Raw genomic sequence first — 26,597 nt, 5'->3', positions numbered from 1 at the left:
ACCTCAAAGCCAGAGAATACATTAGCGCCTCTTACTGAGTTAATAATTATCTTCCTGTACAAAGGAGGATAGTCTTGAGGGCAGAACAAGTTGTCCTAATAAAATGGGACTAACATGGGTTCACTGCTTGGTGAGTCACAGAAAGTACACAGGGATGGGGTGATGGTGGTCACACAGTGGAAACTTGATTTGCCTTTAAAAAAAAAAAAAAGGCGGGGTGCTTCACAGGGAATAAGTTCCAAATAAGACACTGACAGAGCAAGGGGGAAGGATTTCCTGTTACTTGGGGTTAGGGTGGATGTTCAGAAAGTGGAGTCTGGTCTTGTGTAGAGCTGGGCAAAAGGTGACACAAGAGTCTCAAGAAAAAAACTTCTCAGGCCTCTGGGGGGCTCAGTCATTAAGCATCTGCCTTCATCTCGGGTCACGATCCCAGGGTCCTGGGATCGAGACCCACATCGGGCTCCCTGCTCCATGTGGAGCCTGCTTCTCCCTCTCCCACTCCCCCTGCTTGTGTTCCCTCTCTCGCTGTCTCTGTCAAATAAATAAAACTTAAAGAAAAAAAAAACCACAAACCACTTCTGCACATACTTTGTATGTTATGTACATGATCTTTGAGTTCCTTTTTGGGTGGAGATTTTAATACTAAAATAAAGGGAGCTCTATAAATCACTCCATGGGTTACCCCTTGGTACATCTGCTTAGGTGTGAGTCTGGGCTTAAGCTTAAACTGGGCCAGCCTAAGCTCTTCCTCAGGACAGTTTGTACTTTTGTTGGATAGTTTCCGTTTGTTTTGCAGGAGACGGTGGGGGAGGGGGGTTGAATGAGGTAAAAGATAAGGTGGAAACACGAGGGTAAGTAAAATCTGGGTTAGAGGTTAGAGGGTACAAACATGTAACCAGAGAAGGTCAGGTCTTGGGTCTGGCTGGTGACATTAACTCCTTTCATCTTGGGGACCATCGTGAAGTCTGCCAGTGGCCACTTGGTGACTGTGGTATTTATTGCAGGGACAGCTGACCTTCAGAAATGTGGCCATAGAATTCTCTGAGGAGGAGTGGGGACGCCTGACCCACACTTAGTGGCAACTGTAAAGGGATGTGATGTTAGAGAATTATGGACACCTTGTCTTCTTGGGTGAGAATAAGTCCTTCCAGATTTCCAAACCCCACTCCGGGTTTTGTTCCTTCTTGTGAAGACTGTGTCTTGGAAGATTCCTGTGTGAGTGACTGGAATTCAGATCCAGGCAAAAAGGGAAATAAGTTGGGATTTGTAGATGGAGAGAGAAATCTTCATGATGTGTCCTTTTCAGCTCTAGCTTCCCCTTCTTCATCACTTCTGTAGATTCCTGGTCATTCTAAACACTGAGTGGCATAAAATGGTTCTGCCCACGTCTTCTACTCCAGTTTCCACTCACTGTTGTGTAGGTGGTACGTGGAAGTGGAGGTCAGGACGTGAATGTTGGAAGTACCTCCCGTGTGTTCTAAAGGGGCTGTTGAGCAACAGGATGTGGGAAATGTTTTTCTAGAATTCTGCAGTTTCCTCTCTTCTCTACCAAGCACAACTGTGATTGAAAGAATCTCCAGTGATACTCACTTTCATTTTTTGTAAAAAACAGGCCTCATTACATCCAATCCAGACTTTGTCTCCTTTTTAGAACAAAAGAAGCAGCTCTGGGATGTGATAAGAAAGGAGACAGTAGTCATCCATCCAGGTAGGTGGGAATGAATGAAGTGGGTGACAGAGGTGACGTCCAAATGTGAAGGAGGAGATTTCCTTGAATGGAGATTAGTTTAGGAAGCCTGGTGGTGCTGGTCTCCCTGTCACCGAGGGACATCTGCTATCCAAGATTATCAGGCTGTTACATTCTCTAGGGATTCTCCTTCAGCTCGAGTGCTGTAGTGAGGGCGAGGCAACTGCCCTGGGAGTGGGAGGGCCTCCATGATCTGAGAGCTTCTCCATTGCCATGAGGGACCCAGGGAAGTCACTTTATTTCTAAAAACCTTAGTGTTGAGTCCTTTGTAAGTTCTGTTTTGCCTCATGGGAGGTACATTTGAGGGTAGTGGTGGGCATAATGGGATTTGGTGCAGAAATGCTGGGAGCACTGGAGACAGACATCCCATGTTTTCTTGATTTATGCTTTCCAATGTTATGGAGGCTTTAATCTGAACTATACAAAATTGAGACTCAGTAGCATTATCAGATCAGAAAGTACCTCCCTGAAATGACAAGGTCTGATCCTTTACTCCCTTTCAAAAGTTGGTTTTACTTCATATGAACTTGATCCTGGTATCTCCCCTGCCAGGTAAGTTCTGTATGAACTAATAGTAGAAATGTTTCCACTCTGTATTCCATTCCTCAGTGGTGAAGTAATGTAATGTATGTTTGTTTCCTAGAATTCATACCTAAATAATGCCATGGGGGGCTAGAACATTTGGAACTCAACATTTGTAGCCTATAATACAGTCTCAGTTGTTGCTTTATTTATTAATAATTGCATCATTTCATAATTTCATTTTATATAAAATGACTATTTTATATAAATATATATGTTTATATTTATATATATACAAATATAAATAAATATAGTTATTGTGACTTTGCCATGTGTTTTTATTTTTTAATTAGTTGTAGTTGAGATTCATTTCTTTTTTTTTTTTAAGACTGTATTTATTTATTTGGCAGACAGAGATCACACGTAGGCAGAGAGAGAGAGGAGGAAGCAGGCTCCCCACCTAGCAGAGAGCCCAATGCAGGGCTCGATCCCACGACTCTGAGATCATGACCTGAGCCGATGGCAGAGGCTTAACCCACTGAGCCACCCAGGCACCCCGAGATTTATTTCTGATGTTTCTTAAATCCCAAATCCTGATAGGACATGGGCATTTGCTTTATAAGAAGTGAGGTAGATCATTAGTATAGTCCCCATGTTTAAGAAAAACTTCTGTTTATAAATGTAGTTTTACATCAGGGAAGGTCAGTCATTAGATTTTTGTTCTGCTTTCTTCAGAATATACGTGAATTCATCCAAATACTTATGTAAAGTCTTTGTCAGTATATTTTAGGTATTTTTCATCTGGAAATGAAACGATTTTGCTTGCTGTTCTACAGAATGAATTATACATTCTGCATCAAAAGAGGACTCTGTTAATAACATGATATATTTTTAATGTCTTGTAAGTCCTTATTGGTAAAATTTTTCATTAGATGTTTTTCTGGTTGATATTAATGACTATTCATTGCAATTTGACTGTCCGTGAAGACATGCCAATAATTCCACTGCTTGTTTTTTATGGGGTCACAGTCACAGTCTAAAAATACAGTTACACGGTGGTTTTCTTTTTAAATAACTCATCCTTTTTAAGTAAAATGTTTTGGATTAAATTTGGACTTACTCTGGTTTTGCAATTCCATGATCATGTGCTTCTTTTTGTCTTGGACTTCCCATATCACAAAGTCATCTGGGTTTCCTTTTTACCTGTTTTATTTTATTATATTATTATAGGGTGACAATTTTTAACTCAATAGATTTCAAGACAATGTGAGTTTTCCTCAAATCTAAATCACTTTTAGGCCCTTTGCCAAAAAATTATGTATGTATTGGTCTGTATCAATATTACGCATACATACTATGTTACTCCTCTTGCGTAGTTCATTGGTCAGTGGTCAGTGTATGTTGTATCATGTCTGTGGAGTTGTCATAACAATAGAATTCATTTCATCATCTATTGGTGAAATTATATTTTCCTTGCATGAGAGAAACACTTTCTTGAACTGAAAGTAATTTTTGTAAAGATTTTATTTATTTGACAGAGAGAGAGAGATCACAAGTAGGGAGAGAGTCAGGCAGAGAGAGAGAGGGAAGCAGGCTCCCCACTGAACAGAGAGCCCGACACAGGGCTGGATCCCAAGACCCTGAGATCATCATCCGAGTCAAATGCAGAGGGTTAACCCTCTGAGCCACCCAGGCTCCCTAAAGATAGATTTTCGAGTAACAGCACCAACTAAGAGGAAGCACATATATGTATGTATCACACCTGTGTCTTCAGAAGGAAAAGGAATATTGGTTCTGAGGAGAACATTTCCAGGTTTCAAAACTGATGATATCCTAGCAAGCAAAAGTATTATATATTCATGTTAGGAATAGTACGGAACTGGGGCGCCTGGGTGGCTCAGTGGGTTAAAGCCTCTGCCTTCAGCTCAGGTCATGATCTCAGGGTCCTGGGATTGAGCCCCAAATTGGGCTCTTTGCTCAGCAGGGAGGCTGCTTCCCTTCCTCTCTCTGCCTGCCTCTCTGTCTACTTATGATCTCTCTCTCTGTCAAATAAATAAATAAAAATCTTTATAAAAAAAAAAAAGGAATAGTACGGAACTTATAGTTCCTAAATCTCAAGAGTATCTTGGTTTGAGACTCTCTGCATGTAAATCCTATCTTGTGTACCTGGGTGTTAACTCTTGCAGGATCCACTCTGCTTCTCTTCCAATCTGCATAATCTTAAAATCTCAAGGATTTTAAGAACAGTTTGCATGAAATGACTTGGTGTTCAGAATTTAATGTGCACATGGGAGTAATTCTCCAGGGAGCATATGATATTCCATGTAGTTTAATTGATAACATTCATTCTTTCCTTTGTGATTGGAGAAGTAATCTTCCTTTCTTGGAAGTGACATCATCCAGGTTGCTCACTTCACTGTAACAGTTTGATTTGGTGAAAACGTAGAGACTTCAGGACGCCTGGGTGGCTCAGTGGGTTAAACCTCTGTCTTCTGCTCAGATCATGATCCCAGAGTCCCAAGATCGAGTCCTGTATCGGGCTCCTTGCTCAGCAGGGAGCCTTGCTTCTCCCTCTGCCTGTCACTCCATCTGCTTGTGCTCTCACCCTCTCCCTCTCTCTCTGTTAAATAAATGAATCAAGTCTTTAAAAAATGGGGGGGGGGAGGAGTGATGATGTAGCTCAGGGTAAGAGATGAAACACATCTAGGCTAGAGCTTTGGCACGAATTCTTCATGTGGGAGAGGACCCTTGAACAAGGCTGTGCTACTGACTGAATTTAGAAATGTAAATTTTTCTCGTTTCCTTTCCAAATCATCTCCAGTTCTTCTGTCTCCTTATTTCCATTCTGGTGATGTGTAGGCATCAGAGCTGACCTTCCTTTTTATGCTATGGAGGCCCCATCGTCACTGCTCTTTCCTCCCCCAAGTCACACAGGCTCTTGTAGCTCCTTAGAAGTACCATGGAATTTTCTAGTTTATTAGTAAATCATTGGTAACAAGATAATTTGAGGCCATATCTCAGATTTAAATACATTGTCATTACCGCTTCATTGGAAGCTTTGGAAAACACCATCAGTGGGCCACAGGATTGATTTAGACACTTGGCACTGAGAGAGTTGTGAGGACAGATAAAACATGATGATGACCTAGTTTGAGAGGAAGAGAAGTCCTACAAAACACCAAATATGGAGAATTCTTGATGTGGGCAAGTTCTGTAGGGAGCTCCCTTTGGTCACTGCAAGGCCTTAGGAAGCTACTTGTGATGAGCAAATGTGACAGAGATGGGGACTTGAGAATGGTGAGGGTGTTCTAGGATTCAGAGGAGTAAGATGCTTTCTTCACGGATTCATGAATTCCTTGGTTATAAGGGAATCATCAGCAGTGACCATTTCTGCTTCAGACAGCCTACCCAATTTGGGGGCTAGCTGTCCCTATGTTGTTTCACAGCCCATGCTGTCCCTACAGTCCTCCTAACCTGAGTGGAAAGAGGACTTGCATCAGTTGTAGAAACTAATCAGATTAAGTACATGTTATCCTCACATTTAACATTGGAGGGATAATAATGCATTTTTCAATACCTGTTACTTTGTGGTCAGGTCTACCGTGAAAAGACTGATGTGTGGGGCACCTGGGTGGCTCAGTGGGTGAAGCCTCTGCCGTCAGCTCCGGTCATGATTTCAGGGTCCTCTGCAGGGAACCTGCATCCCCCTCTCTCTCTGCCTGCTTCTCTACCTACTTGTGATCTCTCTCTCTGTCACATAAATAAATAAAATCTTTTTTAAAAAGTTGAAAAAAATTAAAAAAAAAAAGAAAAGACTGATGTGTATGCATAGAAAAGAAGATGTGTATTTTGTGTTATGTATACAGTGAGTAGATAGGTGTTCAGGCCTGATAGAATGGCTCAGACACACTCAAGTGCACTCTCATCTTTTATTTCTTCTCTGCGATATGGTCCTCCCTCGGCATTCTGTTCATACTAGCTCTCTAATGGCCCCAAAATACCTGCTCCTCCCCACCACACACACACCAGGCATCAGTCCATGTTGAAGACAGCAAAGAAAACAGTGTAAGTCTGTTTCCACTTAAGAAATTTGAATTGATGCCTCTTCGTGTTCATTCAGGGAAAGCCATCCTCCCCAAGGCCTACTCCACCATGCCGTTGACCAGAACTCTGTCATAGGAGTCAGTCTAAGTAGAAATGTGGAAGTGTAGCACAGGTGGACATAGAGATGTTTGCAAATGGCTCTTGCTCTGTGAACTGGTTCACAGCATCTGAGAGAAAGGTAATCACACTTTGCACTGAAACTGTTTTTTAAAAAGATGCTAAAATTTAGAGCATCTTTAATCTTAATGCACATGGATTTTATGCTGCATGCAAATTGAATGCTGATGAGCTCCTTAAGCCTGCAATTATTTATGATCTAACGGTAAAAATCATCATCAACAGATTTACAGTGAAAATGGTGGATGCCATCTCAATATAATACATGACATGTATCAATGTCTTGTGTGTATGTCATAACTTAGTTGATAAAATATTTACATAAGTGCACATTCATTTTAATTATATTACCTTTATACAAGAATGCGACCAGAGGTGTGTTTGGGGTGATTCCAGAAAGCTCAAGGAGAGTATTGAGAGAAAGCAGAGATGGAAAAGAAGGAAGCCAAGATAGACTTCATTAGAGTCAGATTAATTTATGAAAAAAGAAAATGTGTCTTGTGTATGTTGTGTGTGAGTTGTCTAAGTGTATGTCACAACAGTAGCATGATCACAAGCATAGAGGGATTCTGAGAGTGACTTATCTGTGGATAACTCTGGGATGACCCATGACATTTCCTTCAGAGGTAATCAGATTTTGCCTGCATCAGAATCACCAGGACAGTTTGAAATCTTGGATTGCTTTGCCTATCCCTATATTACCATGTCAATAAGTCTGGGGTGTAACTCAGGAATTTCTTTTCTTACGCATTCTCAGGTCCCTGTCCAGGGAACAGATGCTGAGAACCAGTGTCTGGGGACACATTTAGAGCTCAGTGCCTCAGGAAGGGTATTAGCCTATGCAAAATGTAGTCAGGGTACAGGTCCATAATCTCCACGTGTGAAAGTGGACTCCTGTGTGTGCTGGGCCTTCCCTGTGTTTTGACTTTGGACACCTGACCTCTGAGTCTTAAGTAGTCAACCGGAAAGCCACTCAGGCTACATGTGTGTGCTTTGAGCTGGAATTTTCACTTTGAAGTCCCAGTTTAGGGAACCTGCTCCATGTGAGGGCTTCTGGTTCAACCGCTACATGTTGAAGATGAAAAAGAATGCAAGCATGAGTCACCTTCTGGAAGAGCATTGGACCAGGGTGCCTCGTGTTGATGTGCAGGGTATCCAGGGTCAAACCCTGAGTCTACCAATATTGAGATAGTCACTCAACCTTCTTGTATCTAAACCATTACTGCCAGTAAAAGGACAATAACATTAGCACTAACACACAGAATTAAGGATATTAAATACATTAAAATAGATAAAGCAACTGGCACCTGAGTGGCTCAGTGGGGTAAGCCTGTGCCTTCAGCTCAGGTCATGATTTCAGGGTCCTGGGATCAAGCCTTGCATTGGGCTCTCTGCTCAGCAGGGGGCCTGGTCCCCACCCCCCCTTCCTCTCTGCCCACTTGTGATCTCTCTTTCTCTATCAAATAAATAAATAAAATCTTAAAAAAACATATAGATAAAGCATTAGTAACCATGGGACAAACATTGTAGGTATTATGCAGAGGAATATGTGAGACTTCGGTGAATATTTTAGATTTTATTTTTCATGAAAAAGGTAGCCCAGCAGTCCTGTTCCATGCTGAATGCTCTCCATTTGAATGTAGCTTTTGAACCTCAGAAGAAAGCTGAGTAGACTGCATGCGTGTGAAAACTACAGTGGTCTGTCTGGTCCAGATGGTCCCTGGAATCCTGCAGAATTGCTCACGCTGCTATCTGTACCTTTCCCTTTACTGGAATGGAATGAAGGCACCTTTGAGAGGTTTTAGCCTCAGTCATCTGTCATTCATTCTAGAGGTATCCCAGGGACCATGGCAACTTTTAGTTTAAACATTTGCAGTAATTTGGTTGCTAATGTTATTTTCTGTGTTCACAGAGGGTCAGATATGTACCCATTGGCAGCTGTGGGCCCGAGTGTTTTCCAAGCCAGTGCTGGCATGTCCCCGGTCAGGTGGATCCCCAGGTTATGTACAGACGTTGGCAGGACTGAAGCCCATTCTCTGTTGCAGAAAGAGTACAGTAGGTTGGGCTCTGAGACCGCCCCAGTTCACTGTTCAACACAAGTTCACTGGTCATCCTGCAGAGAGACGTTATGCTCCACACTTGGGCCATGTTACTGGCTTGCTGCTCTCCTCAGTAGCCATATGACATGGGCTCTGTGCTCGCCCAGGGCCTATGTTCAGGCATCCTGATATGATAGCAGCGGAAGCTATGGTCAGCAGTGGAAAGTGACTGCCTGTTTGCAGGCCTGCCCAGACAGAGGGATAGAATGTCCTTAATGCTCTAGTGCAGTGTGTTGGCAATGACCAAACACAAGCCTAGCTGGTGACAAACCTTGACCAGGAAGTTCCATCTAGCCCTGCACATGAGCAGAGTCCCTGGGGTCTCTCGGTGTGACTGCAGGGCGGGACACAGTCTAGTCTGGCAGTCTTCCAAGATCTGATCACCTTTTTATTTTTTTAAGGTTTATTTATTTGTCAGAAGGAGCATAGGTGGGAGGAGCTAGGCAGAGGGAGAGGGAGAAGCAGGCTTCCCGCTGAGCAGGGAGCCTGATGCAGGGCTCCATCCCAGGACCCCGGGATCATGACCTTAGCCAAATGAAGGCAGACAGTTAACTGACTGAGCCCGAGGTGCCCTTGATCACTGGTCGTTGTAGCCCTGCCCACCTTGCCCGTGTCTGTGAGGTCCTCTGGTCCAGCACCAGCTTCCTTCCAGGGTTCCCCATGACGTGAGATCTCAGTTGGCCACCCAGAAAGGGGCCTGCCATTTGGGGAATGCTGGATGCCCATGGGGGTTTTTCTTGGTGGAGCAATTGTAGTTCGTTTTGGTCCTTCATGGTAGGGCTGTGCTGGCCATAAGGAGGAGCCTTGTAATCAAAGTGAAATCACTCCTCTTACTTTTTTAATGACCCTCTTGGTCTCTGGGATTCAGGGGCTACTTTGGCCTCACCACTGAGTACTGAGAGTTGCCATGGAGGTCTGATGCAGACAGGTTCTAGTTTGATGTCGTCATCCCTCTGTGATGGATGGTTTTGTGTTTCAAGCTAAACATATTTCTCTATATGCCAGTGTTTATGTGTGTATATTTTTACGTTTCTGTATATAAATATGCACACAAATGTTTGTCATCCATGAAGTAGAATATTTACATAGTGTAACATTTGATATTGACAGGTATAAACTCCTTTCATGCTAAAGATTATACAATATGCATATTGTGAAGCTGGTTATTTGATTGGTTGTGGAATATATTTTTGTTCTGTTTTGTTTTTTGATTTTATCTTGTGTTCTAGTTAATGCCTTTTGATTTTATCTTGTGTTCTAGTTAATGCTCCAGGAAAACTCCAGTGAAATATATTCAAGCAGAGTTTACTGTTACCGTTAATATTTTTTTTATTTATGTCCAGTGTTCCAGTGGAGGTTGGGTTTGCATTTACTGAGTTGTTTTATGTTTTTCCTTAGACTTTATCTATTTTTTTTAACTCTTTGTTTCTTGTGTTTCCTTGTGTTCATATTTAAAAAAATAATTCTAGGGCGCCTGGGTGGCTCAGTGGGTTAAGCCGCTGCCTTCGGCTCAGGTCATGATCTCAGGTCCTGGGATCGAGTCCCACATCGGGCTCTCTGCTTGGCAGGGAGCCTGCTTCCTCCTCTCTCTCTGCCTGCCTCTCTGCCTACTTGTGATCTCTCTCTGTCAAATAAATAAAATAAAAAATCTTTAAAAAAAAAAATAATTCTACAGTTCATTCTTTGTGACCATTCTGTTTCCAGTAACATACTGCTTCAGCTAGAAATAAAAGCATGCATTTTTTTTAAAGCATGCATTTGAAATCTAGTCACAGTGTGAAATTCCTTCCTACTTTAATTTCAGTTTGTCAGTATATGTATATTTTTCATACTTACATCTATGTTTTTGATGATATGGCTTTTGTTTCTATTTTTAATTTAATTTTTTTTAAAGATTTATTTATTTATTTGACAGAGAGAGATCACAAGCAGGCAGAGAGGCAGGCAGAGAGAGAGAGGAGGAAGCAGGCTCCCTGCTGAGCAGAGAGCCCGATGCGGGGCTCGATCCCAGGACCCAGAGATCATGACCCGAGCCGAAGGCAGTGGCTTAACCCACTGAGTCACCCAGGCGCCCTTTAATTTAATTTTTAACAAATTATTTATTGGGGCATCTGGTTGGCTGAGTTGGTTATGCCTCTGCCTTCAGCCCAGGTCATGGTCTCGGGGTCCTGGGATCAAGCCCCACATTGGGTTCTCTGCTTGGTGGGGAGCCTGCTTCCCCCCTCTCTCTGCCTGCCTCTCTGCTTGTTTCTGATCTCTGTCAAATAAATAAACAAAATCTTTTTTTTTAAATTTATTTATTTATCAGAGAGAGAGGGAGAGAGAGCGAGCACAGGCGGACAGAATGGCAGGCAGAGGCAGAGGGAGAAGCAGGCTCCCTGCGGAGCAAGGAGCCCGATGTGGGACTCGATCCCAGGACGCTGGGATCATGACCTGAGCCGAAGGCAGCTGCTTAACCAACTGAGCCACCTGGGCGTCCCAATAAACAAAATCTTAAAAAAAAAAAAAAAAAAGAAAGAAAGGTCACGTCACGTGTACAGATCACAAGCAAACAGCTTCATGGAATATCACAGACTGATCTCATCTGTATAAGCCTTTGAGGTCATGAAACACAATATTGTCCTCTGAATCCCTGTTGAGGTCTCAGTAACTTTCCCCCTAATCTCAGCACCATTTCAGTGTCTAAGGCAAGGGATTGCTGTGCTCCCTTTTTTACTTTGTGGAAATATCATCAGGCAATGGGGACTCTTGTATTCGGCTTTTTTTTCTTTCTCAGTATTTGTGAATTGGTTGGTTTTCCTGCATGTTACTGTGCATCATTCATTAGAGTGGAGCAATCCCGTTCCGTTATGTGGATACCAGCCGCCTCATTCTATTGTTAACAGGAGGGGGGATGGTTCTCTGTGCAGGCCTGTCATAACTAGTACTGACATGTAAAATCTATGATTTGTCTTTCAGTGGAACATGTACACATATCTGCTGGCTGTTTGATGTGGGACTGGAATCTGGGTACTTAGGTTAGATATGTTCAGTTTTAATAGATACTACCAAACCCTTCCCCCCAAAACTTGTACCATTGTTCACACACACCAGCAGTGATTCCTAGGACTTCTGGCTTATCTGCGTGCCTTCTAAAACTTGGTAGCTTATGTGATTTTGGTGTCGGGCTTTGGGTTAGCAAGTGATGTTACCAAGTTGTGGTTTTATTTGCTTTTTTGTTTTGTTGTTACTCTCTACTAGTATGAAGTTGGGTATTAACCTATGGATAATCTCTTTGTCAAAGTGTCTTACTTATTGTGCCCCTTTTTTTCTGTTATGGTATTTTTTTCTTTAGTCTTTGTAGTTCTGCATATATTATGAGAATGAGTTCTTTGTCTCCTCTCTCACTGTACTTCTATTTCTATCTCTTAAGATTGTGATGCAAAGAAATTCTTAATATTTTTGGAATCTAATTCATCATTTCATCCTTCATGGTTAGTTTTTTTTTTACTGGTTTCAGAATTTTCTTCTTATAGCAAGCCCAGAGAGATAGAATGATTTGTGTTTCTCTAAACACCTCATTATTTTTACAATTTCAATCAGAAGTGTATTAAAAATCAATGTGCTATATGGTTTCTGCAGTTACTGAGGTTTTCTATTCTTTTTTCCCCCCACAACATCACTAACATATTGAAATGTATTCTGAAAATGTACTGTAGTTTCTTTGCAGTTGCTTACACAAGTCGTTTCTTGTGACGGATTCCATTGCCATGATTTTAGACCTAACGACTCTTTGATTTCTCTCCATTCTTCATGTGTCTCTAAAGAGGCACAAAGCATGCTGTGGGGCTCAGTCCCAAAACCCTGAGTTTACGACCTAAGCCAAAATAGATGCTTACCCAACTGAGCCACTGATGCAGTCCCACCCATGATATTTATTTTATTTTATTTTTATTTTATTCATTCATTCATTCATCCATCCATCCATCATTTATTCATTCATTCATTTATGGAATTTAGAACTGTGGAATTGAAAATATGGGCATAAGTTGCACACTTGTGAAAAATATAGAAACTTAGACCCAACCCAGAAATCGGAATCAGAATATGAATTTTAACAAGGCCTCAGTTGATTGTCATACACAGTAACATTGGAGAAATATATGTCTAGATCATCTAAACTCATCCCTTATTCTGTGCTTATCTTTATATCTGTAGTATATTATTTTGAGGCACCTGAGTGGCTCAGTAGGTTAAAGCCTCTGCCTTCAGCTCAGGTCATGATCCCAGGGTCCTGGGATCAAGCCCCACATTGGGCTCTCTGCTCAGCGTGGAGCCTGCTTCCCTTCCTCTCTCTCTGCCTGCCTCTCTGACTACTTGTGATCTCTGTCTGTCAAATAAATAAATAAAATCTACAAAAAAAAAAAACAAAACAAAAATCTGTAGTATATTATTTTGATAACTGTGACTTTACAGTATGCCTTAAATCATGATGTGTGCTGTTCATTTTCCAGATTATTCTGGGTATGTGTTATCCTGTGACATCCATGTAAAGTTAGGGTGCATTTTGTTCTTTCTGCAAAAAATAGCATTGGGAATTTGATAGAGAGTACATTAAATCTGCAGGTCAATTGAAGTTTTATTGATAGGTCAATAGTCTTAAGTATTTGAGTGGAGGAACATCGATGTGTTTCCACTTATTTCTTCTTTCAATTCCTGCACACTATTTTATAGTTTTCATTGTTCCAGAATTGATATCATTATGTTGAATTATAAGCATTTTATTTGGGGGGATGTTCCTCTGAATGTATTATGTCTTTACTTTTGGAATTCTTTTTTATGTAGAAACAACAAATTTTTTATGTGTTGGCTTTGTATTCTTCAGTGTTTTAAATTTTTTAAGTTTACACAGGTTTCTTTTTCTTTTTCTTTTTTTTTTTTAAGTTTAACAGAGAGAGATCACAAGTAGACAGAGAGGCAGGCAGAGAGAGAGAGGGAAGCAGACTCCCTGCTGAGCAGAGAGCCCTATGCGGGACTCAATCCCAGGACCCTGAGATCATGACCTGAGCCGAAGGCAGTGGCTTAACCCACTGAGCCACCCAGGCGCCCTTTTTTTATTTTTTTAAAGATCTTATTTATTTATTTGACAGACAGAGATTACAAGTAGGCAGAGAGAGAGGGGGAAGCAGGCTCCCTACTGAGCCCAATGCAGTGCTCAATCCCAGGACCCTGGGATCATGACCTGAGCCAAAGGCAGAGGCGTTAACCCACTGAGCCACCCAGGCCCTTCTTTTCACAGAGCTCTAACAAGGATTCCCAGGAGAGGAAAATGGCCTTGTAATAGGGGGCGCTAGACACATCACATCTAAGGAACACAATTAGATAAAACCGAATCACCCTCAGTACTCCAGAAATGGCCATGAAGACTGACAGATCATACTCCCCAAGTTACAGGAGAGAAGACGCCACATCATAGATGGCAGAAAGTTTGGAGACATGGTTGAGGGAGGGAAGAATTACAGTGCTATGGAAAGCAGGCATCCCTGGTTGTGGGGAAAGTGGTATGACAGAGGGAAAGCACAGGAGGATGTTTCTCCAAAGCCCCTGGTGTGCAAAACAAGAGGGGTTGAATTTCATGAGTTCTTGGAACTAGCACAGAAATCCCTTGCCTAGAGTTCTAAAGGTCAGCAGACTTGGCTGGGATAGAGCCAAGAAGGTGCTGTGCTACTCCTGGAGAGAAGGAAGGCAAGCAACCTGGGTACAGACAACCTGCAGACAGAGATCAGAAGAATGACTGGGGGACACAGTGGGAAGAGTATTCACTAGTCTAGGAGTGTTTCCCTGTGAGGGAACATTCAGTGGGATATGTGTCTAAGAACACAGGAGTTAGATGGCAGCATTTCCTTCTCCTGCCCTGTAGCATAATCTCAGAGCAGTGTCCCAGTGTCCCAGTCAGTGAGGACATTGGCTGTCTGGCTTGCTTCCTAAGCCCCAGTCCCCTGTGCTCTGGTTGGACTGACCATCTCAGTCTAGCTAACCTCAGGCCCAGAAAGGTGGGCCCCTGCCCACACCACATCTCCTGAGCAGAGAGTTCTGCACAACCTCCGTTCTGGTGGAGGTGATTTCAGGTCTCATTTCACAAGCAGACCAGAGCTCACCTAGGTAAAACTGACCACATTCAGACCAGAGAGCAAATACTGTCTACAGAAGGCAAGGAGAGCCTCTGCAGACCACTGACTAGAAGGATGTAGCAGGACACATCACTGCCTTTTCTAACACAGAGAGGAAGGCAGACTTAGACAAAATGCCATGATGGAAGAATTTATCCCAAAAGAAACAAAAAAATACGGCCATGGTCAGAGATCGAAGGGAAGCGGTTGTCAGTAACATACGCAATGGAGAATTAAAGGCAACAATCATAGGGATACTCACAGGTTTGAGAAAAGAGTGCTGAGAACTTTACCACAGAGGCAAGAGTTAAGAGGGGAAAAAATGGAGCATATGGGTGTCTCAATTATATCTGATTCTTGGTTTAAGCTTAGGTAGTGATTTCAGGATCCTAGGAGCCAGTGTCAGTGTCGACATTCAGTGTGCTACTTGATACTCTCCCTCTCCCTCGGTAGCTCCTACTCATGCTCTTTCTCTCTCAAATAAATAAATTTTTTTAAAAAATAAATGAGATTAACAATGCAATAAATGAGGGGCGCCTGGGTGGCTCAGTGGGTTAAGCCGCTGCCTTCGGCTCAGGTCATGATCTCAGGGTCCTGGAATCGAGTCCCGTATCGGGCTCTCTGCTCAGCAGGGAGCCTGCTTCCTCCTCTCTCTCTCTGCCTACCTCTCTGCCTACGTGTGATCTCTCTCTCTGTCAAATAAATAAATAAAATCTTTAAAAAAATTTAAAAAATAATAAAAAAATTTAAAAAAACAATGCAATAAATGAGATTGAATACAGGATTGATGCAATAAACAGCTAGCTGGAGGCAACAGGGGAAGGACTTTCTGACCTCAAGGACACAAAAAAGGAAAATAATCTGAGCAAGAGAGAGATTTGACTTAGGGAACTCAGTGACTGCATCAAATGTTGTAACATCCCTAGGTCTTGGGCTTTTCTGTGCTGGGAGAGTTTTGTTTCCAAATATAACTTAAATTCCTGTTTCTGGTGTAAGAAGAGTTCCCATTTATTTGGTAGAGGGTAGATAATTCAGATTTAGTGACTTGTGCAATTTTAGGAATTATCTATTGTTGTTATTGTTTTTATTCCTAAGTTACCTGATTTGGTAGTATATAAATGCTGACCAAGTTAAAGCACAGCCAGTTTTAGTATTTCGGGTAAACTGGGCATTTCATTCATTGTTCTGTTACTATTCTCGTCTCTATTTTATTTATTTCAGATTTATCTTTGTTACTTCCTTGTACTACTAAATTTCATCTAAGTTTTTTCCTTTCCTTGTTTCTCATGGAAAGTTAAGTTTTTCTTTTTTTTTTCTTTTTTTAAAGATTTTGTTTATTTATTTGAGAGACAGAGATCACAAGTAGGTAGAGAGAGGAGAGGAGGAAGCAGGCTCCCTGCCAAGCAGAGAGCCCAATGCGTGACTTGATCCCAGGACCCTGAGATCATGACCTGAGCTGGCGGCAGACGCTTAACCCACCAAGCCACTCAAGCACCCTTCCAGCTCTTTTTTTTTTTTTGAATTAATTTTTTATTTTTTATAAACATATATTTTTATCCCCAGGGGTACAGGTGTGTGAATCACCAGGTTTACATACTTCACAGCACTCACCAAAGCACATACCCTCCCCAATGTCCATAATCCCACCCCCTTCTCCCAAACCCCCTCCCCCCAGCAACCCTCAGTTTGTTTTGTGAGATTAAGAGTCACTTATGGTTTGTCTCCCTCCCAATCCCATCTTGTTTCATTGATTCTTCTCCTACCCACTTAAGCCTCCATGTTGCATCACCACTTCCTCATATCAGGGAGATCATATGATAGTTGTCTTTCTCTGCTTGACTTATTTCGCTAAGCATGATATGCTCTAGTTCCATCCATGTTTTGTTTTTTTTTTTTAACTCAGCTATGTATTGCATAAAAAAAAATTGGAAAATGGAAAGTGTTGTAGACAACGTTTAGCAGAAATAAACAATACAAACAATAGAAAAAGAGCACAGAAAAATTAAATTAGGATTCTTTAGGGTCTTTTATAGATCATATCTTCTGTGAACACAGATAATTTTACTTTTTCTTTTTTTAGTTTGGATTCTTTTTATGGGGTTTCTCTTCCCCAGTTCTGACTAGAATGTCCAGTACCATGTTGAAAGGCAGTGGTAGTGTTACTTCATTACCTCATTTCTGATCATAGAGGAGAAGCTTACAATCTTGACCTATTGAATATGTTGGATTTTTTTCTATTTGGTTCATTTCAGTTTTTTATTTTTTTATTTTTTTTAAGATTTTATTTATTTATTTGTCAGAGAGAGAGCGAGCGAGAGCCAGCACAGGCAGACAGAGTGGAAGGCAGAGTCAGAGGGAGAAACAGGCTCCCTGCGGAGCAAGGAGCCCGATGTGAGACTCGATCCCGGGACGCTGGGATCATGACCTGAGCCGAAGGCAGCTGCCTAACCAACTGAGCCACCCAGGCATCCCGGTTCATTTTAGTTTTATGTTTAAATAACCATCCTTCTAATTTTATGCTCATGTGGCACTTTTTCAGATTATTTGAGATGCAGGAAGGGACTTGTGCTAGAACATGACAGTATCACAGAATTATCTATTAGGGTATGTGGTCAGTATGTTGTGTTCCAAGGTAGGGTGTCCATGGAAGAAGGAAATTCTGATGATTCCTTCCCAGCCATCTTTGTGACACTCTCTGATTGAGTGGAAGCTTGTATGTTACAAATCATCAGTATATTCATCTGAAAGTAGTAAGTTCAATGAGTTTCCTTTTTTCTTATTTGATATCTTTCAGCCAAATCTTCACATGACATTCAGAATTTCCTGCAAAAGCCGAGCATAGAAGCTTCTTTCCAAAAAGTGACGATGTGTAGATACAAAAATAGTGCTCTTGAAAATGTATACTTAATGACAGACTGGGACGGTAATAGAGAGAGGGAAGGGCATCACGGATACCATGAAGGACGTAGCCCATCTGAGGCAGCGGCATCTAATAAGACTCAAAATGACCCGAATAGTGAAAGATATAAAACATCGTGGAAAACCTCCCTTTTTAAGTCAGCTGTTTCCACAAAGCAGTGTGTTTCTGTCATCAAGAGCTCCATTCAAGTATTCCAACATAGCTCTTTGCAGAAAGACAGTTTGGACAATCTGGAAAGTTATCTAGTCTGTGCTGAAAACAATGATTGGAACCATTTTCAAAACGGGATTGGATTGACCCCATCAGATACTTCTGAAAATCAGAGATTGAATAATGAAGAACAAAGTGCTAAGCGGGATCCATACGAGAGAGGCTTCACTGAGGAGTTGACCCTCCAGAATGACCAGAGCCCTTCCAATGGAGACAGCAATGCTCAATGCCCTGAATCTGAGAAAACACTTAAGCAGGGCTGCAGTGTTCAGAGACGTGTGAGGACTCAGTTTTCAGAGAACCAGTATGAATGTTATAAATGTGGGGAAGTCTTTCATCAGAGGTCTAACCTTATTACACATGAGAGTATCCATTTGGGAGAAAATCCTGATGAATCCAGTCAGTGTGAGAATGGTCCTCAGCAGTCCTCCAATATTGGTGATGATCAGAGAATTCATGAGGCCAAAAACCCATTCAGATATGCTAAACGTGGTCCCACATTTAGTCAGTCATCAAGACTAAGTAGAAAGAAGATGATCCCTAGTGGAGAGAAAACACCCATTTTTAAGGGATGTGGTAAAGTCTTTGACTGGCACTCAACCCAATCTCAGCATCAGCAAATGAGTACTGAAGTGAAATCATACAAATGTGAAGAATGTTGTAAAACCTTCAAGTACCGCTCATCTCTAAGGAAACATAGGCAAATCCATACTGGAAAGAAACTCTATGAATGTAAAGAGTGTGGCAAAGTTTTTAAAATTTGCTCAACACTTGTTCAACATCACAGAATTCATACTGGAGAGAAACCTTACAAATGTAAGGAATGTGGTAGGTCCTTTAGTCAGCAGTCAAACCTTACTCAACATCACAGAATTCATACTGGAGAGAAGCCTTACAAATGTAAGGAATGTGGTAGGTCCTTTAACAAGCAGGCACACCTTACTCGACATCACAGAATTCATACTGGAGAGAAACCTTACAAATGTCAGGAATGTGGCAAGGCCTTTAAGGAGAGCTCACGCCTTGATCAACATCACAGAATTCATACTGGAGAGAAACCTTACAAATGTCAGGAATGTGGTAGGTCCTTTAGCCTGCAGGCATACCTTACTCGACATCACAGAATTCATACTGGAGAGAAACCTTACAAATGTCAGGAATGTGGTAGGTCCTTTAAACAGCAGGCATACCTTACTCGACATCACAGAATTCATACTGGAGAGAAACCTTACAAATGTAAGGAATGTGGTAGGTCCTTTAACCAGCAGGCATACCTTACTCGACATCACAGAATTCATACTGGAGAGAAGCCTTACATATGTCAAGAATGTGACAAGGCTTTTTCACAGAGATCATTGCTTAGTAAACATCACCGAATTCATACTGGAGAGAAACCTTACAAATGTAAGGAATGTGGCAAGGCCTTTAAACAGCACTCAGTCCTTACTCGACATCACAGAGTTCATACTGGAGAGAAACCTTACAGATGTCAAGAATGTGACAAGGACTTTAAGTGTCACTCAACCCTTAGTAATCATCTCAGATTTCATACTGGAGAGAAACCTTACAAATGTAAGGAATGTGGCAAAGCCTTTAAACAGCGCTCACACCTTACTCAACATCACAGAGTTCATACTGGAGAGAGACCTTACAAATGTCAAGTATGTGACAAGGCCTTTAAGTGTCACTCAAACCTTAGTAATCATCTCAGAATTCATACTGGAGAGAGACCTTACAAATGCCAAGAATGTGGCAAGGCCTTTCACCAGAGCTCATCGCTTACTGTACATCACAGAAATCATACTGGAGAAAAACCTTACAAATGTAAGGAATGTGGCAAGGGCTTTTCATTGCACTCAAATCTTCTTAAGCATCACAGATCTCATACTGAAGAGAAACCTTACAAATGCGAAGAATGTGGCAAGGCCTTTAACCAGCGCTCACACCTTAGCAGACATCATAGAAATCATACTGGCAAGAAACTTTAAAAATGTAAAGACTAGGAGTAAGGACTGTAAAACCTTTACATCACAGACCTTGCATCCAATATAATTGGAAATATCTATACACATCTAAAGAAGTCCACCCTCTCTCTCCCTGAAACTCACATCGTAGTCATATGGGAGCAACATGGTAAAATGTGATGAATGTGGTAAGACCTTTAACTGGAATTCAGTCTATACTCAGTGTCCCAAAATGCACACTAGATTCAAACACTAGAAAGATGATGATTGTGGAAAGACCCTCTTTTTAATATACACATTTGCAAACATAGAAAGTGCTAAAGAAGGTAAATTGAATCATACAAATAATTAGAAAACTCTCTGATTGAACATCTAATGTCAATAAAAGTCACAAATATCATGTAAAAGCAGTGTATCATTCCCTCTATTCAGACAGTACTTATTAGTCCAAGGGAAAAGATAAGTTAAACACTTGGAAAATGCATATGCTGTTACGTTGGAAAGATTCAGTGGGGAGTTTTTACAAGGGTACAATTAGTTTTGATGTGCTTTTTGTTATATTGAGCCTTTTTGATGTTTTTCACCAACAAATATTAATGTACTTTATTCTCAAATCACTTCTGGAGATTGACTTACTTGTACTGGGTGCATGAATCCATGAGCCTGATTTGTGCTCCTTCAACGACATTTGACGCCCTGCTGCCCTCGGGGGGACTCATGCATCCCACATTTTCCTTGGAAGATGAGAACTGTGTAATACAAAACATGAACGAAGAAAATCTAAATGGAGACACTGCTTAGGGTTATAGCATTGATGTAAGTTGCCATGAAATAGGTGTTCAGAACAATATTTTTCTCCATTTACTAAAACTAAAGAACTTCCTGAATATTAGACATACAAGGTTTTCCTGATTGCTCTTTAAGGAAAAAAAGGTGGCGCACCAGCTAACTACTGATGTATCGTCGTAATAGCGATCTTTAGAGAATAGGAGTGGATGCGATTGAAATGAAGAAATCCTCCCCGATAACAGAAAGAGGTTATCTAACTCTTCCCTACCATGCCATATAGCTGGGCATACACATCTGTTGCGACTGTCAGCAGCAATGGAACTTAAGGAAGTCACTTCCACATCATGATATCAGCTATGGGGGTTAATGCTTGTATTCCGTATTTTGAACAAGTGTAACAGTGGATTTGAAATGCATAACATAGTCTATGTGTGAACTTCATGTGCTTCAATTAATCAAACATAATGGTTTTTAATATGTTAACATGAATTTGTGATGAGTGGTGTGTTATTCTACCACCAAGCTGAACCTATCTCTTTTTTTTTTTTTTAAGATTTTATTTGACAGGGAACAGAAGCAGGGGGAGAGAGAGAGGGAGAAGGAGGTTCCCCACTGAGCAGGGAGCCTGATGCAGAGGTAGATCCCAGGACTGGGGCCACGACCTGAGCTGAAGGCAGATGCTTAACTACTGAGCCACCCAGGCAGCCCCTATATCATTTTACTGAAAGTTGTACACAACTGGTGTTATCTGTTACCTATTTGGTAATGGAAGAGAATAATATTCTTATGAATCCATTCCCTCAGTGACCTTAAGGTTGAAATGATGGGTGATTTCCCCGCCTAGTTAATTTAGTGTATCATTTTCTCCTCCTTGTGCTGACTGTGATATTACTGATATATTACAGGTTTTGTGGGGGGTATTGTTGATATTTTAGCTCACCTATGGTGCTGCTACTTGCCATCCACTTTGTGTACTCAGCACTTTTGCAGGGACCTTGAGTGGACACCTGCCCTGCTAGCTAGTGTGTTTCCTATGATGTGGTTTTGGAATATAGGAGAGGTTCTGTGGGGTGGAGTCTGGAGCCTATGACCAAGAAAGAATTTTTGAGATGTCTTTGGTGCTAGATGGTGGTTTGTTAAAGTACAGGGACAGGACTCATGGGCAGAAGGCGCTGCTCCCCTGGGGTTGTGAGGCATGGCTGATTTCTCTCTATAGTATGGGCTTGGGGGAGGTAAGGAAAAAGGGAGGTTTTGAGAAAGAACATTCATATATTAAAGAAGATTCAGGGGATCCTGGGGGCCTTGCTGTTGTCAAGGTTGTTTACCCCTCTCGTAAAGCATTAACGATAAGATAGTTGGGATATTCCGGAAGCAGTATTACATTCCTCCTATTCAACCCCATCCTTTTTAGTAGGGTGTAGGTTTAAAAGAAATTCAATTTTATTTACATTTCCTTCTGCCTCAACCTCCCTCAATTTGAAGGAGAAGAGGGTGATGTTAGGGCTTCAGGAATCTGAGTTATGGGTCGCTGGAAGTTCGGCTATAGATAAAAGAAGGCTTCTTCCTTGTAAATCACTAGGACATTTGTAAACCGAGGAATACTGAGGTCTTGCAGGATTGCGATCTCTACCAGGTAACTATTTATTTCTCCTTTAGGGCACCTAGGAGTGCATGAGGAATGTCCCATATATCCCATGGGGGGTGGGGGTTCATGGGGTGTCAGTTTCTGCTTCATCCTCAGCTTGCCTTCTGGTCTCTCATCACCTAGACAATACTCTGTAGAGTCACAAGGTAATGTTACTTGAGACATGGCAATCAGATCCACCTCTGTGGGCAATCCTCTGTCCCTTTTCCCAAACATTTCCCATACTGTGTTCTCCTAGAGAAGATGCCCACAGAGCTTACCCAAGCTGGCATTTGTTTGAATGGCCAAAAGTGGACTTGAACTGGGACTCTCAAGCACTCCACCATGACCCATAATAAAGGTATGTTCTCCATTTATTGGTGGGGGTCTTGGTTTGAATCACGTGCCCATGTGACCATGCTGTATAGGTCATCGATAACCTGGAAGTAGGAGAAACCTCCCAAATGGAGTGACACTGTAGCCCAGGTCACAGATCGAAAATACATAAAATAAAAAAGTGAGCATGTAGACTGCAAATGTCTCAATTTGCACAATGGACTCCATGGATTTAGAAAAAGAATTTCTATTTGTTTTATTTCCTAGTTATCTCCGGATTTATAGCTATATTTTTGCTCATTTTTTCCCCCAGCTAATAGGCATCACAAACATCTTTTTTGCCTGGGTTGTGCAGGAGTGTCTTCACTGAACACTTGAGACTAGAGAGCTGGAAGGCCAATGGGTATTAATTCAGACATTAAACCCTGGGATGTCGCATGTGAATCTATGTAGAACTTGATGAAATCACCATCCTTAGAAGCATAAGCCCTATTAAAAGAAAATGTAAAAATTGTGTCTACTGTGGGTAGGGGCCCAGAGGTGGCTCTCTTCAGTCACTGCAAAGGCACAGGCAGCTTTTGGTGGTGTCATGTGATAAATACATGTAATGGGAGAAAGGAATTGGCAAATATGGTGGGTTTCTGAGGAGTAGGGAAGTCCTACTTTATCTTCATGATTTAACTGAATTCCTATTTATTACTGATGATCGGATGCTGTTGGATCATATTTACCGAAATTGCCCAAACCTAATTCGGTAGCACTGGATAAAGAGGGGTATTGGTGATGCGCTCATGTGGGCATAGCTTTCAAAAGTCACGTGGTAGAGAAGCTGTTGGCAGTGAAGGAGCCTTCTGGACACTGGGGTAGGCAGGATCAGCAAGGTGTGTGCTGTGGTTGAACTCAAGCACTGCTCTCCCAGGGATAAAAGCCCAATCAAGATTTGAGCCACTGTAGATAGGGGACCACTCAGGGAAGCTGCTGCTGTGCATTGTGGCAACTTCCTGTCTATACTCAGTGCCATGTTCAATACCCTCCCTGGCTCTGGCTCTGTCTGCTGTAGTTTTAAAATGTAGGTGAGCTTCAGTGGGGTGGAGTCTGAAGCTGATGACCAAGAAAAAATTCTTGAGGCATCTTTGGTGCAAAATGTTGTTTTATTAAAGCATGGGGAGAGGAGGAGGGCAGAAAGAGTTGCTGCCACCAGGGTCATGAGGGGTGGCTGATTTTATACTATGGGGTTGGGGAAAGGTGAGGAATAAGGGAGTTTTCAAAATGATTTTCATATGTCGAAGACTCACAGGATACTGGAGGCCTTGCCATTGTCAAGTTAAGGTTGTTTTTCCCTCTTCGGAAGGCATTACCATGAAGACAGTTGGGAGTTTTCTGGAGGAACATTACATTTTGCCCTCTTCAAGCATCTGTCAATGGGCTGCAGACTCTAAAGTCACTTAAACATATGTACATTCCCTTCTGGAAGCTGGGTAATTGATAGAAATGCTTTGTTTTTGTAAATTTCTAGGACATTTGTAGAACAGAGGGACACCCATGTCTTGCAGGAGTGTGATCTCCATAAGTTAACTATTTGTTTTTTCCTTCAGCCAGGAGCTCCTGAGGAATGTCACATGCATCCCATGGAGGGGGAGTTGAGGGTGTCAGCTTTTGCTTTGTCCTCAGCTTGCCTTCTGGTCCCTCATCATGTCCATGACATGGATTTGTTGGAGGGACAGTTCAACATGGGATATTAATCTGCCTACCTGCCATTTGCCTCAACATGGGTGAATTAGAGAGTATTATGCTAAGTGAAATAAGAGAAAGACAAATACCGGATGATTTCACTCCTATGTAGATTCCAACAAACAAAACAAGTGAGTAATGAGAAAGAGAACAAGAAAAGGAAAGACAAAGTACGAAACAGACTCTTAACTATAGCAAGCAGACTGGTGGTTGCCAGAACAGAGGTGGGAAGGCGGATGCGTTAAATGAGTGATGGGATAAGGAGTGCACCTGCAAGGCGCACTGGGTGTCGTATGGAATTGTACACTTTTGTACTCCCGAAAGGAATATTGCCTTGTATGTTAACTAGCAGGAATGTAAAGAAAAACCTTTAAAAAATGCTTTTTACAGATGGGAGAAACTTTGTGTCTTAGGTCACCAAAATATACTTTTGGAAAGAAATTGAAACATTTATCCTTTTTCCCTTGCTGATGCTATCAAGTTTGGAGACTCCTTTTCACTATTCTTATTTATATGTATTTTTTAAAGGTTTAATTTGTTTATTTGACTGACAGAGATCACAAGTAGGCAGGGAGGAAGGCAGAGAGAGAGGAGGAAGCAGGCCCTCTGCAGAGCAGAGAGCCTGATGCAGGGCTCCATTCCAGGACCCTGAGGTCATGACCTGAGCAGAAGGCAGAGGCCCTAACCCACTGAGCCACCCCAGTGCCCCAACTATTCTTATATTTTTCAGCCAACATGTATATATTTGCATAATTTCAATAAGCAATTGTTCTGCTTATGACAAGACACACTTACCAATGCTGCTTTTAGGAGTTCCTAGTGGCCCAGTGGGTTAGGCATCTGCCCTCGATTCAGGTCATGATCGCAGCATCCCACGATTCAGGCCAGTGTTCATCTCCCTACTTACTGGGGAGTTGCCCCTTCCCCTGCTGGATGCTCACTCTTTCTCTCTTTCCCAAACAAATAAAATAATACAACAAACAATTTAAGAAACCCTGGTTATATTACCAATGCTTTCCGTAGGATGTCCTAGTTGGAAAGAGCTGCATAGACTCAGGCATGACTCGAAAACTATAAGGGATTAAGATTCACTTTATGAAACAAATGAAGCCCCCTTGGAAGGAGCATCATGAGACCTTCTTGACAGAGATCCCAGCAGACTTACTGTGTGAGTCAAGAAGATCATTTTCTAACAGCTGCAGGAACCTAGAGCTATTTGAGGGACTCCAAGAAGAGAGGAGTTCACCCAAATCCATAGGTGTTCCACACAATGTCTGGTGGCAAGGATTTGGCTTGTCTTCTGGCCTGGAGAGGCTGTTAAGAGTTCTGTCTAGGGGTGCCTGGGTGGCTCAGTCAGTTAAGCATCTGCCTTCATCTCAGGTCCCAGGGCCCTGGGATTGAGACCCACAGAGGACACCTTGCTTGGCCGGGAGCGTGCTTCTCCCTTTTTCTCTGCCTGCTGCTCCCCCTGCTTGTGCTCTGTGTGTGTGTGTCAAATAAATCTTTGAAAAAAAAAAAAAAGAGTTCCATCTAGAGATTCAATATGAAACATTCAGCAAAGCTGCTCTTAAAGTCTGTAAGTCAAACATCTGTTCTTGGGGCACTTACGTAAATAACCAGGCCAAGTTTTCTTTCTTGAACTAGCCTTATTTTCCAATAAAATTTGTGTTCATTTGGTTGTGTTTTTTGGTAACAATGAGAGTGATTATAGAGAAAAATATGTCTCAGTAATACATGTGTCTAGATAAAAGATTCTAATAACATTCATTATAAAGTGGAATAGATCCTGATTTTTTTTTTTTCCTAGTGTCATCCAATGCCAGGGTCCAAATCCCCAAGTATTTTGATCTTTCTGTCAAGTTTCTAACTTTAATCATTTGAGGATGAAAACTGCCTTTTTTCCTGAAGCTCTGTAGATTTAGTACAAAGGACTCAATGTAACAAAATGGTCCTAATAGCTCATGTAGAAACAGCCTTAGGGCTGTGCCTCCATGGGCCACTAAACACATTACCAGATGCATTTGAACTGTAAACCAGGAAGATCCAACCGGTGGTCACTACCTGCCCTCAGTCTATCTAAAGATAGTTCAAGTCTGACATCCAGATGTCTGCTCAACGGGCTAGCCTTAAAAGTCAGAATCTGGCTTCACCTTTTTTTTTTTTTTTTAAAGAGTTTATTTATTTGACACAGAGAGCGCAAGCAGAGGGAGAAGCAGGCTCCCCACTGAGCAAGGAGCCCAACTTGGGGCTTGATCCCAGGACCCTGGGATCATAACATGAGCCAA

General features: G+C 41.8%; 1 protein-coding gene across 1 annotated transcript in view; it reads left to right on the top strand.

Annotated features, from left to right (window-relative positions):
* Positions 1-530: 530 nt before the first annotated feature.
* LOC123391211 (zinc finger protein 493-like) overlaps positions 531-26,597 on the top strand; it is a 144,401-nt gene continuing 118,334 nt past the window's right edge. Inside the window, 2 exon segments of the mRNA XM_045077275.1 lie at positions 531-1,708; positions 17,533-19,860. Of these exon segments, the coding sequence (XP_044933210.1) occupies positions 17,604-19,860 (2,257 nt within the window). The 5' untranslated portion in view covers positions 531-1,708; positions 17,533-17,603.

The sequence above is a fragment of the Mustela putorius genome, unplaced genomic scaffold (assembly GCF_011764305.1).
Source record: "Mustela putorius furo isolate JIRA1106 unplaced genomic scaffold, ASM1176430v1.1 tig00000196_pilon_pilon_pilon, whole genome shotgun sequence".
Taxonomy (NCBI): domain Eukaryota; kingdom Metazoa; phylum Chordata; class Mammalia; order Carnivora; family Mustelidae; genus Mustela; species Mustela putorius.
The sequence above is the reverse complement of the archived record's forward strand: the minus strand, read 5'-3'. Positions and strand labels throughout refer to the sequence as shown.